This window comes from Asterias amurensis, chromosome 17 (genome assembly GCF_032118995.1).
Source record: "Asterias amurensis chromosome 17, ASM3211899v1".
Taxonomy (NCBI): domain Eukaryota; kingdom Metazoa; phylum Echinodermata; class Asteroidea; order Forcipulatida; family Asteriidae; genus Asterias; species Asterias amurensis.
The window spans coordinates 14,002,983-14,019,071 of record NC_092664.1 but is presented as its reverse complement, the minus strand read 5'-3'; the positions used below and the strand labels follow the sequence as shown (position 1 = coordinate 14,019,071).

General features: G+C 38.3%; 1 protein-coding gene across 1 annotated transcript in view; it reads right to left on the bottom strand.

Moving 5' to 3' along the window:
- The window catches only part of LOC139950137 (uncharacterized), a 30,036-nt gene that overhangs the window by 8,281 nt on the left and 5,666 nt on the right, over positions 1-16,089 (bottom strand). Inside the window, exons 7-15 of the mRNA XM_071948764.1 lie at positions 15,398-15,470; positions 14,128-14,273; positions 10,150-10,254; positions 9,535-9,633; positions 4,925-5,097; positions 3,371-3,640; positions 2,742-2,952; positions 1,514-1,624; positions 904-1,104 (exon numbers count right to left, since the gene is read on the bottom strand). Of these exons, the coding sequence (XP_071804865.1) occupies positions 904-1,104; positions 1,514-1,624; positions 2,742-2,952; positions 3,371-3,640; positions 4,925-5,097; positions 9,535-9,633; positions 10,150-10,254; positions 14,128-14,273; positions 15,398-15,470 (1,389 nt within the window). The remainder of the gene's footprint in view (positions 1-903; positions 1,105-1,513; positions 1,625-2,741; positions 2,953-3,370; positions 3,641-4,924; positions 5,098-9,534; positions 9,634-10,149; positions 10,255-14,127; positions 14,274-15,397; positions 15,471-16,089) is intronic.

Here is a 16,089-nt window from a genome sequence, read left to right as displayed (position 1 = left end):
ACTATGTAAAGGAACATGTCTCATACTTTAAATCGTAGCTCCACCAATTGATACCTTGCAGGCGCTTTGAGACACCAACATCGGATGTAATCAAGTCTATTATATAACAACTGCAGTGACATTACTAACAGGTACAATCTGAACACTTTGGGAGTTGTACAGAATTGCTCAGCTATTGTAAGCGTTTCTGACAAGATACTTCACGGAGGCAACGGAGGCAATTGCCTCTACCCCCCCTGGACAATGCCTTAGTGCCCTCAAACCCTCAAATTTTCTAATAGGGTGCCCTTAAAGGAACACGTTGCCTTGGATCGGTCGAGTTGGTCTTTGAAAAACGTTTGTAACCGTTTTTTATAAAATGCATATGGGTAGAAAGATGTTGTAAAAGTAGAATACAATGATCCACACAAACATGCCTCGAAATTGCGTGGTTTTCCTTTTACCTCGTCGACTAACACGTCGGCCATTTATGGGGGTCAAAATTTTGACTCCCATAAATGGCCGACGGTGATAGTTCGCACAGTAGAAGGAAAACCACGCAATTTCGAGGCAAACTTGTGTGGATCATTGTATGCTACTTTTAAAACATCTTTTCAACCATATGCATTATATAAAAAACGGTTAAAAACGCTTTTGTTTTGACCAACTCGTCCGATCCAAGGCAACGTGTTCCTTTAACCAAGAAGAACATGCCTTGGTGACCTTGCCCTTTTAAAAAAATGAGCATAGAGGCCTGCACAGGGAAGAAAAACCTCATTCTTCAAATTTCATTCAATGAAAAAGGACAAGACTGATGGACAATCTTCAAGCAATTGGAATATTTTCATAAGAGCACCAAGACAAAAGGCCACGATGAGGGCAGTCAAGAATCTTGATAGTAACTTACGCCTTTTCAGGACTTACCGTCATAGCCACCACCACCTCCTCCTCCGTAGCCACCACCGCCACTGCCGTAGCCTCCACCGTACGAGCCCCGCCCGCCGCCACGCCCTCCACCACCACCACGCCCATAACTGTCTCCTCCATAGGAGTTGTAGCCACCTCCATAACCTCCTTGGTAGTCTTGCCCACCGCCATATCCACCTCTGCCGCCACCACGACCACCTGAAACAATAAATAATTTTTTAACAATAACCAGTTTATATATAGCGCTTTTCACACTTCAGCAAGTCATATTTTCAGGGAAGTCTTCTAACTATCATTATCTTCAAACTGTGTAAAGTTTAGTGTAAAACTGAAGACACTGTGTTTTTTGTCCTACAAAAAGGTCTCATAGACCCTTTAAAAAACAAATCGCTACTAAATTCAACATTTTCTGTAAAGACTCATGAGCTGATTCCTACAAATTCAACATATTTTTTTAATATATTTTGGTTACATCTCAACAAACTGTGGCTATCTGTTTTTGATTTGCATTTAAAATAGCTTCCCGTAGTTTTCCAACCTTGGTTGGCTAAAACTCAGGCTGTGATGTTGCAATAGTCAGGTCTACATCGAAGATCTTTAAACTCACCACGTCCTCCACGACCACCACGAGAGCCTCCTCTTCCTCCAGATTCATTTTCTCTCGGCGTGGCTTTCTTAGCGACGATCTGGATACCGTTTATCTCATGCTTCTCCATGACTGTAACGAAAGAACAGAATCAAGTTAGTTTGATCATTTCAACGCTCAATCATTATTTCTTTTTAAAGGATTTGGGTACTTTTTCAAAATGTCCATAGATTTACAATAAACTTACAGGGTTTGAAGATAATGGTAGTGGAAAGCTTCCCTTCAAATATTACTTACTGAGGTGTTGTAGTTTTTTGAGAAATGAGTAAAATAATGTCATGAAAATACCTTTGTAAATGATTAAAATAATTTTCGTCTCATGAGACGAAAATTATATTCATGACATTGTTTTTACTCATTTCCCAAAAACTACAGCACCTCAGCACGTAATATTTTCAGGGAAGCTTTCTACTATCATTATCTTCAAACTGTGAAAGTTTAGTGTAAATCTGTGGACATTGTGGTTTTTTGTCCTACAAAAGTTACACAGACCCTTTAATACCCACTTGCCAGTGATTAGTAGATTTGGGGTGGAACTGGGATTAAAAAGGGTGCAACACAAACCCTAACATCCAGGGCTCAAGTACATGAAGCCTGTTAGGCACACAAACTTGCTAAGCACATAAAAAAACTTGCTTAACAGAAACTGGTTGCCAGCCAAAATTCCATAAAAGGTACACGTTGCCTTGGATCGGTCGAGTTGGTCTATTAAAAGCGTTTGAAACCGTTTGTTATGAAATGCATATGGTTAGAAAGATGTTTTAAAAGTAGAATATAATGATCCACACAAGTATCACTCGAAATTGCACGGTTTTCCTTTTACGTCGCGAACTATCTCGGTCGGCCATTTATGGGAGTGAAAATTTTGACTCCCATAAATGGCCGACCGTGTTAGTCGACAGGGTAAAAAGAAAACCACGCAATTTCGAGGCATATTTGTGTAGAGCATTGTATTCTACTTTAGCAATATCTTTCCAACCATATACATTTCACAACAAACTGTTACAGAACGCTTTTCAAAGACCAACTCGACCGATCCAAGGCAACGTGTTCCTTTAAGCTTACAATGTTTTTACATCACAGATTTCTTACTTTATGCAACTTGGAACATACCAAGTGAAAGTACTGGTCTTTGACAACTACGAAATGTGTCAATTTCCTTGTAAATATCAATTGAAGGCATAATTACTTGCTAATTTGTCCACCATGTGGCGACTGGTCATCTCGATGAAAGCAAAGCCTTTTGGTACTTCAGTTTCCCTGTCTTTGACAACATCTACCTTGACCACTTCGCAGCGGCTGCAGGAATTGAAGTAATCCCTCAGGTCGTCTCCGGTCAAGTTCTTGTTCTTGAAGCCGGCGACGAACAGCTTCTTTGTGACGTTGTGATCAAATTCTTGCTGAAAAGGCAAAATCATACACAAAAGTATTAGAAGTTAAAAACTTACTTATCAGCAATCAATGGAGAGATGTTGATAATAAAACTTTGTGAGAAACAGCTCCCTCTGAAGTAACATCGTTTTTTGAGAAGTTATTTCTCACTTAAATATTTGAATTTGATTCGTGACCTCTGCATTTGATTTTGAGGTCTCAAATTCAAGCATCTGAAAGCACACAACTTCGTGTGACAAGGGTGTTTTTTTCTTCCATAATTATCTCGCAAATTCGATGACCAATTGAGTTCAAGTTTTCACAGGTTTGTTATTTAGTGCATATGTTGAGATGCACCTAGTGAGAAGACAATACCAAAGGTGTCCAGTGTCTTTAAGCAACTGGTCCCCGGATCCCCACATTTGAGCTCTAACATTAAGAACTTACATCTCTTGGTGTAGCTCTCTTCACCTCGACTTCTTTGCCGTTGATGCTGTGTTTTTCATTGTTTTCTTCATTCTTATCAAAGACCACATTGTCAGCTTCATCTATGCAGCTCATTGTGACGAAACCAAACCCTCTGGATCTCTGTTCATTATCCTTGATAACGACGCTATCGGTGATGGTACCATACTGTGAGAAGTACTCCTTCAGCTGTTCCTCAAAAGTCTCTGCTCTGCTCAGACCCCCGACGAACAGCTTGCAAAGCTTCTCATCCTACAATGACAACACCATTTACAAATCATTCAAATGTAATTTTTATTTGTTTAATACGAACCCAACAGCATATAATTCTCACAACATAGTGTATCCTTTTGGAAAATAACTTTTGCTTATTATTAAAGAAGTTTTGAAGGTGTATGATAAAAAAAAAATATAAATAAAATATATTAAAAAAAAAAAAAGCACAAAAATTGGGTTGCAATACGTGTTGATGATCGCCATCTTTGATGTATTTTACGCTTGAAAAGTGCACGTGTGTACGCACTGCGCGTGACTCTCGTGCACTTTTCACGGGTAAAATACATCCAAGATAGTGGGCAATGACGCGTATTGCAATCCATCTACAAGGGCCAATAGCAGGATGTATAGGAATCAAGAAGAAATGTTCAGTTTTAGGTTTGGGAGGAAAACCCAAAAATAGGGAAATCCAACGTCATCAGATGAGGACTGAAACCCAATCCACATGAATGGCTCCGGTCTGGTGGGATTCAAACAGGGGGTCCACAGAGATGAAGAAAGGCAGGGAAAGAAACCACTGAGCTAACCTGATCTCCCTGATTAAAAATAGACACAGTTTTGGATCGCGCCTTGTTTATGCATCGACACATCTACAGTGTGCTGCAAGTGTAATTACATATCGTAGCGTCATACGTTATCAACCCTCATATGTTTTCGAAATGTGAAAACATATGACGTTGCTCCAATGTTGCGCATGCAAAGCACTGTTAATGGCGGACTGTCTCTCGCAACGTAAAACCAAAACTTAAAAAATTACAACACACACCATGAAGTGTAAGTGTTATTGTTAAAAAATTGGATAGATGGTTTGAAAAAAAAGATTTAGTTTTTGATTGTGAACAATTTTCCTGTTATCCTACTGAAAACACATGACACAAGTCACAAGGTTACCAGAGCTGCAGAGCATTTAGCCTATTTTTTAGGCCTAGTCCTTTTTTTTTGTACGAGTACGACGGCAAATGATGACCACAATTAAAAAAGAAACGCCTTAGCCTAAATTAGTAGTTGTTTTTAGTTTTATATCATAGAGGTGTAACTACTAATTTGAAGAATGCTATAAATTTTATTTTGTTGAAAAGTCATTTCATTGTGCACACAAATTGCCAAGTCTTTGTATTGTCATTCACCACGACGAGTCAGTTCGAACACGATTTAGCAGAATTGAAGCAATTTTCATCGGACATGCACGACCCAAACCACCAGATTCAGGCTTATAACAACGCCAATATCATTAAATAATTAGTGTCATCTTATTCTTACCGAATTGTTTCCCCTGTCCATGGTTTTAGCACGTGTTTCTGACGGCTTCCGAGGACAAAATTTATACAAAATGGGCGCTAAGCCGAAAAAGGACCAGGGACGCGCTTGCGCTTTGTGTGTTGGTTGAACGGACGACCCCCCACGTTGTCTAGTCAAGTTGAGCCCGGTCTCAACTTGAGTTGACGGCATACACCGCAAACTACCGTCATTTTATACCGTCACCTTGAAGCAAAACTATCTTTGGGTTTCATTCTAGATCACGGCCCAATTCAATAATTCTGCTTAGCAAAGTTCTTGGCTAAGCAAGAAATGACCAGGGTACTAGTCGCAGCAATAGTAATGGTATATCAAGTGACGTTTGGCTGGTACCCTTTTTTGGCTAAGCAACCGTTTTTGTGCTCAGCAAGTTTTTGTGCTAATCAGCTTTATGAAATTGGGCCCACCTCGCCGATTTTAGATGTTGAAACATTCAGGTTTAGATAATGTACATGAACCAGAAATACAAAGCTACAGGTTTAGTTCAAATTGTAGGAGTCTTTGAGCAAATCATGCAATGAAAATTACTGAAAAAATCTGTGTGGAGACATGCCCGATTCGAAAGATTTGGGGATTTCAGGCCCCCTGAAACTATTTCTGAAAATAATGCTGTCACCATTTTTGCCCAAAAATCATTGATTACACTCAAGTTAGCGGTTAGAGAGTGCAAATTAGGACCAGACCACTCGGTCTAAACATAGAGCTCTATGGTATATTAAGCATCACTCAGGAAGATACATTAAAATATGTCAAGTTTACATTCAAAATCAGGGCTACTAAACTTCCTAGGGGCGAAGAACTTATGCTCAGATGTAGACCTTATTCAAAGGAAGAAACTTTTTCAGCACTAGAGTTTTTTTTTTCGTTTGTTTATTTTCAAATATCACATCACACAATCACAAAACATACATGCATTAGGTACAATGGGTGGTGAAGGGCACCACGAAAAAACCCTAGGCTTATACAGGACATGCAGCCGATTTCACAAAACGCTATGATTAGTCCTATATCGAGTTAGGACGAGTAATTGAGTAACCCGTCCAAACTTAGGATACGGTGTGGCAGTTTCTTCAACTTTTCGCATGTTCAGTTTTCCGAATGACCAAATACGGTCACATTACGTCATGCGACGCCTGCGAAAGTATTCAATTTTTAGTGCCGTACCGAGTCCCGGAAAACTGAACATGGCGGAAGACTGAAACCGCCATGATGGAACTGACCTCGTTTTAAGTCCTAAGATTAATCCTAAGTTTAGGAAGAGTTTGGTGAAATCGACGGCTGGTCCATTTAGTTGGTTTTAGTTATAACAAAAACAATACCAATTGATGAAATGAAAATTCAGAGAAGAAATGTTAACTAGGCTTAATACTTGGTCAACGTAGTACACATCCCATGTTTCATTATACAGTTGTTGCACGCTGTGACGGGATCCATGGCGTTTTGTACACCCGAGGGGGGGGGGGGGGGGGGAAATGGCACCCGAGGCAAAGCTGAGGGTGCCATTTTCCCTCGAGGGTGTACAAAACTCATGGACCCCAGTCACAGCGTGCAACAACTGTTTTGTTATACCTTTGTATAATTGTTATTCATCTTCTCAAAGTTCTGTTGTCAGCTTCAAACATTATTAAGACGGAGCAACGCATAGTTTAATCTTGGTTTAACAAGCAGACGAACAGTTCAAATAAGAAAAAATTATTCACCTGTTCCCTCCAACCCGCGTGTGTTTCGTACAGCGCTTGAAATCAAACATACTTTATTATTTGTTATGTAGTGGTAGGGTGTTGAACTTAAGACACAGTTTATTAAAATGATGATTGCACATGTACTAGTATTATAGAATATTATCTTAAAATTGATAATCCCAAACGCTAATGGGTAAAAAAAAATGTAATTCTTACCAAACACAAATGGGTAAAAAAAATTGATTCTTATCAAGGCAATTAATAATTCAGCACAAGGAATTCAGCATGAGAAACTGTTGTAATTTTGATTATTTTAGCAGAGTGATTAATCTATGGTTTATGGTTTAATTACTTTTAAAAAGCATACCGCTGAATTGTGCCACACTGCATATTCACTATCGTTAAAATGACATTATTCTCAGACACAGATACAGAATTATTAAAAAGCTTTACAATAGAAAATACATACTAACAAATTTATAAACCCTCAAAACGAAGGGCATGCAGATGTGCGATTGTTTGTGTTTTTTTGTCACAACTGGTGTATACATGTATAACACAGCAACCATTAAAAATACATACAATGTGACAAACAAATTATTTCATAGTAGCAGTTGCATAGTGATAAAAAATGTATAAAATTTAATAGAATAAAAAGAGTATTGGTCCTGAAATTGAAGGCTTCAGCGTTGAGCGGACATCACTGCGAGGATGAGTTGTCATCACGACACCAATATTTGCATTGATCTGTAAAGAAAAAACAGTGATTTTAGAGTATCACAAACAAAAATCTACTATAGAGCGGAATTTGACCCCCAATGACCTCCAGATCAATGTGCCAGCGCACTACCAGCTGAGCAATCTAGCCCTGTGTTGGCGGTCTACCTTTCAAAATTCAAAGAAGCAATTCCCAGTATTAATGACTGGGATGTTCACTTTGGCTTAAAAGCAGTGGACACTATTGGTTATTACTCAAATTACCTATTATCATAAAACCTTTCTTAATTATGAGTAATGGGGAGAGGTTGATAGTATTATTATTGTGAGAAACAGCTCCCTCTGAAGTGACGTAATTTTCGAGAAAGAAGTTGATTTCCATAAATTTGTTTTTGTGACCTCAGATTTAGAACTTGAGGTCTCGAAATCAAGCACCTGCACACTATTGGTAATTGTTAAAGACCAGTCTTCTCACTTGGTGTATCTCAACATGTGAATTAAATAACAAACCTGTGAAGTGTGAAAATTTTAACTTAATGGGTCATCAAAGTTGCGAGATAATAATGAAAGAAAAAATACCCTCGTCACACGAAGTTGTGTGCTTTCAGATGCTTGATTTCGAGACCTCAATTCTAAATCTGAGCTCTCGAAATCAAATTATCGGTAGTGGAAAATTACTTCTTTCTCGAAAACTTCATCACTTCAGAGGGAGCCGTTTCTCACAATATTTTATACTATCAACAGCTCCCCATTACTCGTTACCAAGTAAGGTTTTATGCTTATAATTATTTTGAGTAATTACCAATAGTGTCCACTGCCTTTAATGATTTGGGACATTCACTTGGACTTAAGTCAAAATCCAGTGATTCAACAGTTATTGTGATAGTGGCTTGACTTAGGGTGGATCCATACCAAAATCTGTCAAAGATGGAGCATGCGAGCGCATAGTACCAAGCCTTTATAGTGTTGGATTCTGCTTGAGCCACCGAAAATGTTTCCATCCTTATATTCAGGGTACAATCCAATTAGAGGCATATTGATGAAGGAAAGAACAGAAAGAACATAATAGGGGTGTCAGAACATGTTGTGTCAGAACATAAGGGTGTCGAAACACAAAGGTGTCAGAATATGGGGGTGTCAAAACATGGGGGTGTCGGAACATAGGGGTGTCGGAACATAGGGGTGTCGGAACATAGGGGTGTAGGAACATAGGGGTGTCGGAACATAGGGGTGTCGGAACATAGGGGTGTAGGAACATAGGGGTGTCGGAACATAGGGGTGTCGGAACATAGGGGTGTCAGAACATAAGGGTGTCGAAACACAAAGGTGTCAGAATATGGGGGTGTCGGAACACAAGGGTGTCGAAACACAAGGGTGTCGGAATATGGGGGTGTCAAAACATGGGGGTGTCGGAACATAGGGGTGTCGGAACATAGGGGTGTCGGAACATAGGGGTGTCGGAACATAGGGGTGTCGGAACATAGGGGTGTCGGAACATAGGGGTGTCGGAACATAGGGGTGTCGGAACATAGGGGTGTCGGAACATAGGGGTGTAGGAACATAGGGGTGTCGGAACATAGGGGTGTCGGAACATAGGGGTGTCGGAACATAGGGGTGTCGGAACATAGGGGTGTCGGAACATAGGGGTGTCGGAACATAGGGGTGTCGGAACATAGGGGTGTCGGAACATAGGGGTGTCGGAACATAGGGGTGTAGGAACATAGGGGTGTAGGAACATAGGGGTGTAGGAACATAGGGGTGTAGGAACATAGGGGTGTAGGAACATAGGGGTGTAGGAACATAGGGGTGTAGGAACATAGGGGTGTAGGAACATAGGGGTGTCGGAACACAAGGGTGTAGGAACATAGGGGTGTCAAACCGTAGGGGTGTTGCACATGGGTGTGTCAGAACAAAGGAGCACCAGAACATAAGGGTGCCCAATTATATGGGCATCAGGAAACAGATATCATAGCTTAGGCATGTCAAATATAGGGGTGTCGAAACTTGAAGGTGTTAAAAGAACATAGGGGTGTTAGAACTTAGAGGTGTCAGAATTTATTGGTGTAGAAACTTAAGGGCGTCAGAAACTTATGGGGTATTTGGACACAGTTGTGTAACCCAAAATTTCAGGAGTTTTTGCTTTGGGCTCAACACCAGTGAATAACGGATTCTTACCTTCAACGATCTTTATAGCATATTGTGTGTTCTTGAAAAACGCCACCTTCTGATGAGCATTCAACAAATGGTCGACACTTACACTAAGTCTTCTGTCACCTGTTATTAATCCAATTACCAAAAAGAAGAAATAAGAATTATGTAAATACATGCACATGTAATATTTACAAGGTACTCAAGGGGCTGAGCATATACAAACTTTCAGAAGATAAGGTTTTTAACATAAGTGATGAATTCCGAGACCCAATTATGTAGCACCTTATATGGGTTAACAAGGTGCTAGGGTGCATACAGCAGCCATAGCCAGGAACCCCTCCTCTTTTTGATAAATTCACTTTGTTCTTTGTTGAAAAGCGTCCCCATTTAACCTGAATTATGATCAAGTTAAAACAATAGTTACAGACCAATGAACATAAAAGCTTACTGGTACTGCCAGAGTATAGCTAAATCCCTGCCTAAAATCCAACCCGTTTACATTACAATGTGGCGTAATCCATTCACCACCACATCTAGCGCAGAATTACGCACTTGCACAGAATGTGGAGAATACAGATCACGATAGTATCAAACAAAATTGGGCTTAGCTTGATACCAACCTTAACCATCGCCGCTCACATTGTGGTGTCATCAGTCTCAAGCTTGAAAAGACGAAGCTTGCAGAGGTAGAAACGTTCCATAACAACACAGATGTTGGTTGAAAAGCTAATCCCTTATAAGAAGCTAAATAAAAGATCATTCAATAAAAACATATTATAACTTGGGTTATTGCTAACTGTCTGACAAATAGACCCGAGTTGAACTTTTTTATCTGCACTTGATTGCTCACTATAAATAAACTAGACAGATTCTTTAAGATCGCGATAACAAAATGTTAGGAGACACTTCTGATATATTATTTGTCAAATTTTGTAGAAAATCTTTAATCTACATTTTGAACCATGCACTTTTTTAACGTACAAAAATAATAACTAAAAAAATTGTGCTAGCAAATCATTATTCTAACAGGGCATTTACAGAGTGAATTGGTGCATTTTAAAATGAAATTTCATCAAATTCTCTAATATCACATTTACAAAACAGCAATGAGAGTACATGGTTCTGTGACACAACTAACCTGTATAAGTAATATTCCGCTAGGTGATCATGTTTATTGCTGTCGAGTCATATACCCATCACATAATATACCACAAAATGCAAGTAAGATAGACAGATAACAATTCCGGGGCGAGAGTCATTAACAAAAGTCTGAAACTTGTATCCAAATGCAAATTATGTTGAAATTATGCCATTTCTACCTTTTGATAACCCCTGGGAGTTATAGATTCCAAGGAGCTTTAAGGAACGTTAACCAAAGCACTAGAGCAGTAGACCAAATGGATTTCTGCATTTGTGGAAAAACATATTGTCTGATTTTCTTCACCAGTCTGAATTCAGATAAAATTCTAAAGAATCTCAACCCTGACAATTGTACTTCTTTCTATGATGCGTTGAAATGACAATACATGTACATGTACTGTACTAGTAAAAGCTTCGGCGCGATTCTTGAGTATATTCAAGTGTTCATGTATGTACAGTGTACTGTACTTTTGTTGTATGTAATTCTGAAACTAGGACTGCAATTCTTAAAGGAACACGTTGCCTTGGATCGGACGAGTTGGTCAAAACAATGGCGTTTGTAACCGTTTTTTATAAAATGCATATGGTTGGAAAGATGTTTAAAAGTAGAATACAATGATCCACACAAGTTTGTCTCGAAATTGCGTGGTTTTCCTTCTACTGTGCGAACTAACGTGGTCGGCCATTTATGGGAGTCAAAATTTTGACCCCCATAAATGGCCGACGTGTTAGTCGACGAGGTAAAAGGAAAACCACGCAATTTCGAGGCATGTTTGTGTGGATCATTGTATTCTACTTTTACATCTTTCTACCCATATGCATTTTATAAAAAAACGGTTTCAAACGCTTTTCAAAGACCAACTCGACCGATCCAAGGCAACGTGTTCCTTTAATTATTTTTTTTGCACCCCCTGTGTCAAGAGCATACGGGAGGTGGTCTCAGCGCTAGAGTAAATCTGCCTAAGATAAAGGCTGTTACTTTCTCAAAACAAATTATTAGAAGAGCTCCTCACACCTCCCCTCTCTTGCTTCCTCCTAGGTCCTTTCTCTCTATTATCTATTCACACTTGACCGTTACGTCATTAATCATTCAAGTACGGTTGGCATTTTAGCCTGCTAGTGTCAAACAACTTTATATTTTGTTTGCAACCAAAAAAGTTTCAACTTTAAAGATTCCGCACATTCAACATGAACAAAATATTTGAATCTCAACGTTTCAGGATTCCAGAAAGTACACATGTACATGTACTTTAGATTCATTTGTCACTTGCTGGATAAAAAAAAAAACGTAGGGGAATCTATTCAGACATGCTTCATCAAAAAAGGAGGAGGACTAAAACGGCCACGATGTGCGCCAATATTTATGCAGTTCTTTTCGGTTTGGCATGGCAAATGACTGTTCAAATATTAAGCCATTTTGTTTCAAAATTCATCGCCTTACCCCCATTAGGTTTGTAAATTAATGTGGACCAATCTATTATAGCCCCTCCCAACAACAATATATTATTTCCATCTTAATTTTTTTGTTTTGCCTTTTACCAAAAGTGGCTTTGTAAAGTGAGGCAGGCCAAGTTTGGACTTTTGAGTACAGCACTCCCTCGTTTGTGGTATAAAAAAAGAAAAAAGGAAAATGTCTTCTACAAGAGATTTTGAAAATAAAACTCTTCCGAGTCACGGCCAAAAGTCTTCAGTTATTAGTCATCTAGGTCTTATTAAACTAAGAAATGAAACTATCTTTCTATTCTATTGTACTATAAATAAAGTGCAGTCTTTGACGGAACAAAAAAAAAGTATCCGAGTTCGAAGTTTTACATTAGGTTGTACATGTAGCTGTTTATTTGATATCATAAAAAACGGTAAGCAACAAATTTGAATACTTGTTAAAAAACAAAAACTATAAAAAAAAAGTGTTGAACTTGAGCTCGACACTTTTTTTTCAACAATTACTAGAATAACAATGTGACAATATTAACATTTATGGCAATAAAATGCGACACATTAAATAAAATGACATTTCATGATGTTTCCAGGTCTCCAATGACTGACATTTTGTGACCGTCATGTCCCTCAAACCGACACCAAAGCTTGAATATTACGACACTTTGATCATTCTAACATTCTTTGGGAAAGGAAACTTTGTTTGGTTTGTGAAAAAGTCATGTCTACGTTTATAACATGATCATAAAAATAAGTTACACAATGAAAGGAAAACATTGCCCTGAAAGAGCAGTTAACGCAATAATTAATCAAACATTTAGCATTTCACGATACACACAGGTTACAAAATACAGTCGACTATCTTATGATTATCAATATGTACAGGATTTAAGAAAAGAAAGCTTGACATGAAACGGTAGTTGGGCTGCACTGTGGATGTTACTAGAGATATGAAACGGCAGTTGACAAAACGTAGGTTCCCAAAAGGATAATACATAGAATCCCAAAATTCAAGTGCTGTTACATATTCAGTATACGCTTAGTTATTGAATATTCATTATGTAAATAAGTGGAATGGACTTGAGATCAAGAATGCGAGTGTTTTCTTCATTTTGATAAAGCGGTCTCTCAACAAAAAAATTTGTTTTTTTTTTTTTAAGGGATTTTTTTTGTTAATTTCCGGCCCAAACATCCATCCCTGAATTCTAATACTTGTGTAAGTCTATTTCACTGGTACATGTAAATTTATTCTTAAAAGAATGCTTTAAAATGTTTTAGACATTGCGGTTAAACTTCAGGAAAGCAAGACATGACTAAGTTTACTAGGATGTATTTACAAGATATAGCATTGGGCAAACTTATATGCAAAACAACTTCAAACAGCTTGTGCAACAATTTGAAAATTTTTGGATGTCTTTTCCCAAGTTACTTGTCTAGTTTGCTTTCTGAAAGATCATAAACAAAAATACATTATAGTGGACGGTTTGAAAGTCTCTATCTAGATCGTAATTGGAAGTAAATTTGCAAGAAATGAAGTAAGCGCCTCAGTCTGATGCAAGAGCACCATTTCAAGGTTTATGTCTAGATACCGACTTTTAAGCAATCCGCAATTTATTTGATGGAAGAGTCTAACAAACCGATATACTAGACTATGACATTTTGTAAGATTCTTGGTCCTAAATCTAAAAGCAGGTTGCAGTTATATGGAATTGGCAAAGTATTTTTATGCTTTATACCCAGGCAGGTTCTAAGCGTCTAATCAAGTTTTTAAGGTCTATGATCTTACGAACTCATAGGACAAAAGAACATGTTCTAAATGAAGGCTGCATTTTGTGAGAAGATTCCACATTCATTAAGATTCCAGGTTCATTAACTAGTTCTTAAAGCAATCTGCGTCGAGAAAAAGGAAGCCAAGATCTTTATCTAGAACATTGTCTTATTGCCGAGGGCATAATGAAGAATAGTTCCAGGATTCTAATTCTGTTAAACAGACGACAATGTCGGTGGGTTCCAGTGTGTTCTCTATTAAGTTCTTTATACAGGCTGCATTGTTGTGAAAGGTTCCGTGTTCTTTATCTAGATAAAGTTCCCCAAGTTGCCTATCAAGATCTGGGGGTCGGAGGTCCGTAAAATCTAGAAACAGTTCTGCATGGATTATCACTAGCTCCGCATCGTTCAATGAGATTCTTGTGAGAAAGTGAGTGATCTTAGGATGTCTATATTGGATGAAGTTCCACTGCTTAAGATTGGGGTAATGCTATAACATTACCAGCACAACTAGATTTCTAGGAAAGGAAAGATATACAGAAATGATGAGAATGCTTTGAAGTTGTCATGAAAACTTTGATAAACTATGACAAATGGGGGACAAACGAGCACAAAAATATAGCATTGATTCCACAATAATGAAGGTAAATATAGAGTTACTCTATATTTAAGCTTCATCTGAATAAAGACATAAATGTGAACACAAAAACTGTCAATTGAAATAAAGATCCTTATTTTCATTTGGCGTGTATGAAACATCAGCAACTTCAAAAAAATTGATAATAACATGCAGGGTACTGGTTGGGGAAACTTGCCAATTTGGATATTCTTAGGTCAAACTTCTTAATCCTTGCTCAGTTACCATGTTTACTAGCTGCAAGAATCGTGTAGTCACTTTTTCACGGGCATGATACTTGGCCGAAAGACAAAAGTAGGACTTTTTTTCTCCCAGTAAAGACTGACCTACATGTACACATGGTGAAGGCCATTAAAAAATTTCTGATTAAACCCATGGGAAAAAAGAAAAAGAAAAAAAAGAACACAGAATTTAGTAGGGAGAGTATCATGCTTGTTTTCAAAAGTGTTTCTTCTACAGCGAAACACATTTTGTGGATATACACATAAGTCTTTCAAGTATGCGGACAAATCTATCAACAAACTCTGCAGTTGGTCATGAATTTGATGCAATAAAGTCCATGATGTCGAGTCATTTGATTTGGTGCGTTCAGTTATGGCCTTAGTACATGATAAATCAGGAGTCAGGCCTGATACTTCACAGAGGCAACGAAGACGATTGCCTCCATGCCAACTGGTCATTGCATTGGTGCACTTGAAATACCCCAATAGTAATTTACAAACTCCTCATAGGATGCCATAAATGAAGGAGAAAATGTCCTGGTGCCATTCCCCTTTCAAAAACGCAGCATACAGGCATGTCATGTTTTCTACACTGTTTTCCTATGAAAGTTGTTAAACCTCCACCTCACACCTAGTGTCCTCTTACCTTACATGATACGAGTGTTGTCCCATGGTCTTCTAATACGGCCTGCTGCCCCCACGAGCGCTGTAGCCACCACCCCGTCCATAGCTGCCACTGCCACCACCACTTCCATAACCTAATGCATATCAAGACGAAATACACATCTTTAGACACCATGGAAAATTTAGTTCGGTGTCAGGCTCATATAGACTTGATGTCAAATCAGTAAGGTAAAAGTACGTACGGTCTATTTTGGTCCGCATTGCTGCACGAGTGCAGTTCCAATTCAACAAATTTGTTTTGGGGTTTTTAATTTCAGGGGGAGGGGCCTTAAAAATTTGAAGGAAACCAGCAATAAATTACTTTAATTTTGGCCAGATTTTTCAAAATTGTATGGTTTCTATTGCTCATCATTTTCTACCGCAAAATGTAAAAACTTTTGTAAACCTAGAAGCATAAAGCAGTTGTACAAGATTGGCAAGCCTGAAAAACAATTTTGTTCCTTTTAAGTTTGGACGCTTTCGATTTTGAAGCAACTGTTAAGTTATTCCATGTTTTTGGTTGAGCAGACATGAACTGTCGGAGACTACTTTGTGATGTACATCAATCCTGTATAATACCTGTGATAAACTTAGGCAACACAATCACACAAATATTTTGTTTAACGATAAGCATATATTACTTTGATTTGATGAAATTATTTTGTATACCCATGAACAAATGAATAGATCTCAATGGTTAGTTGTGGCTTAGTC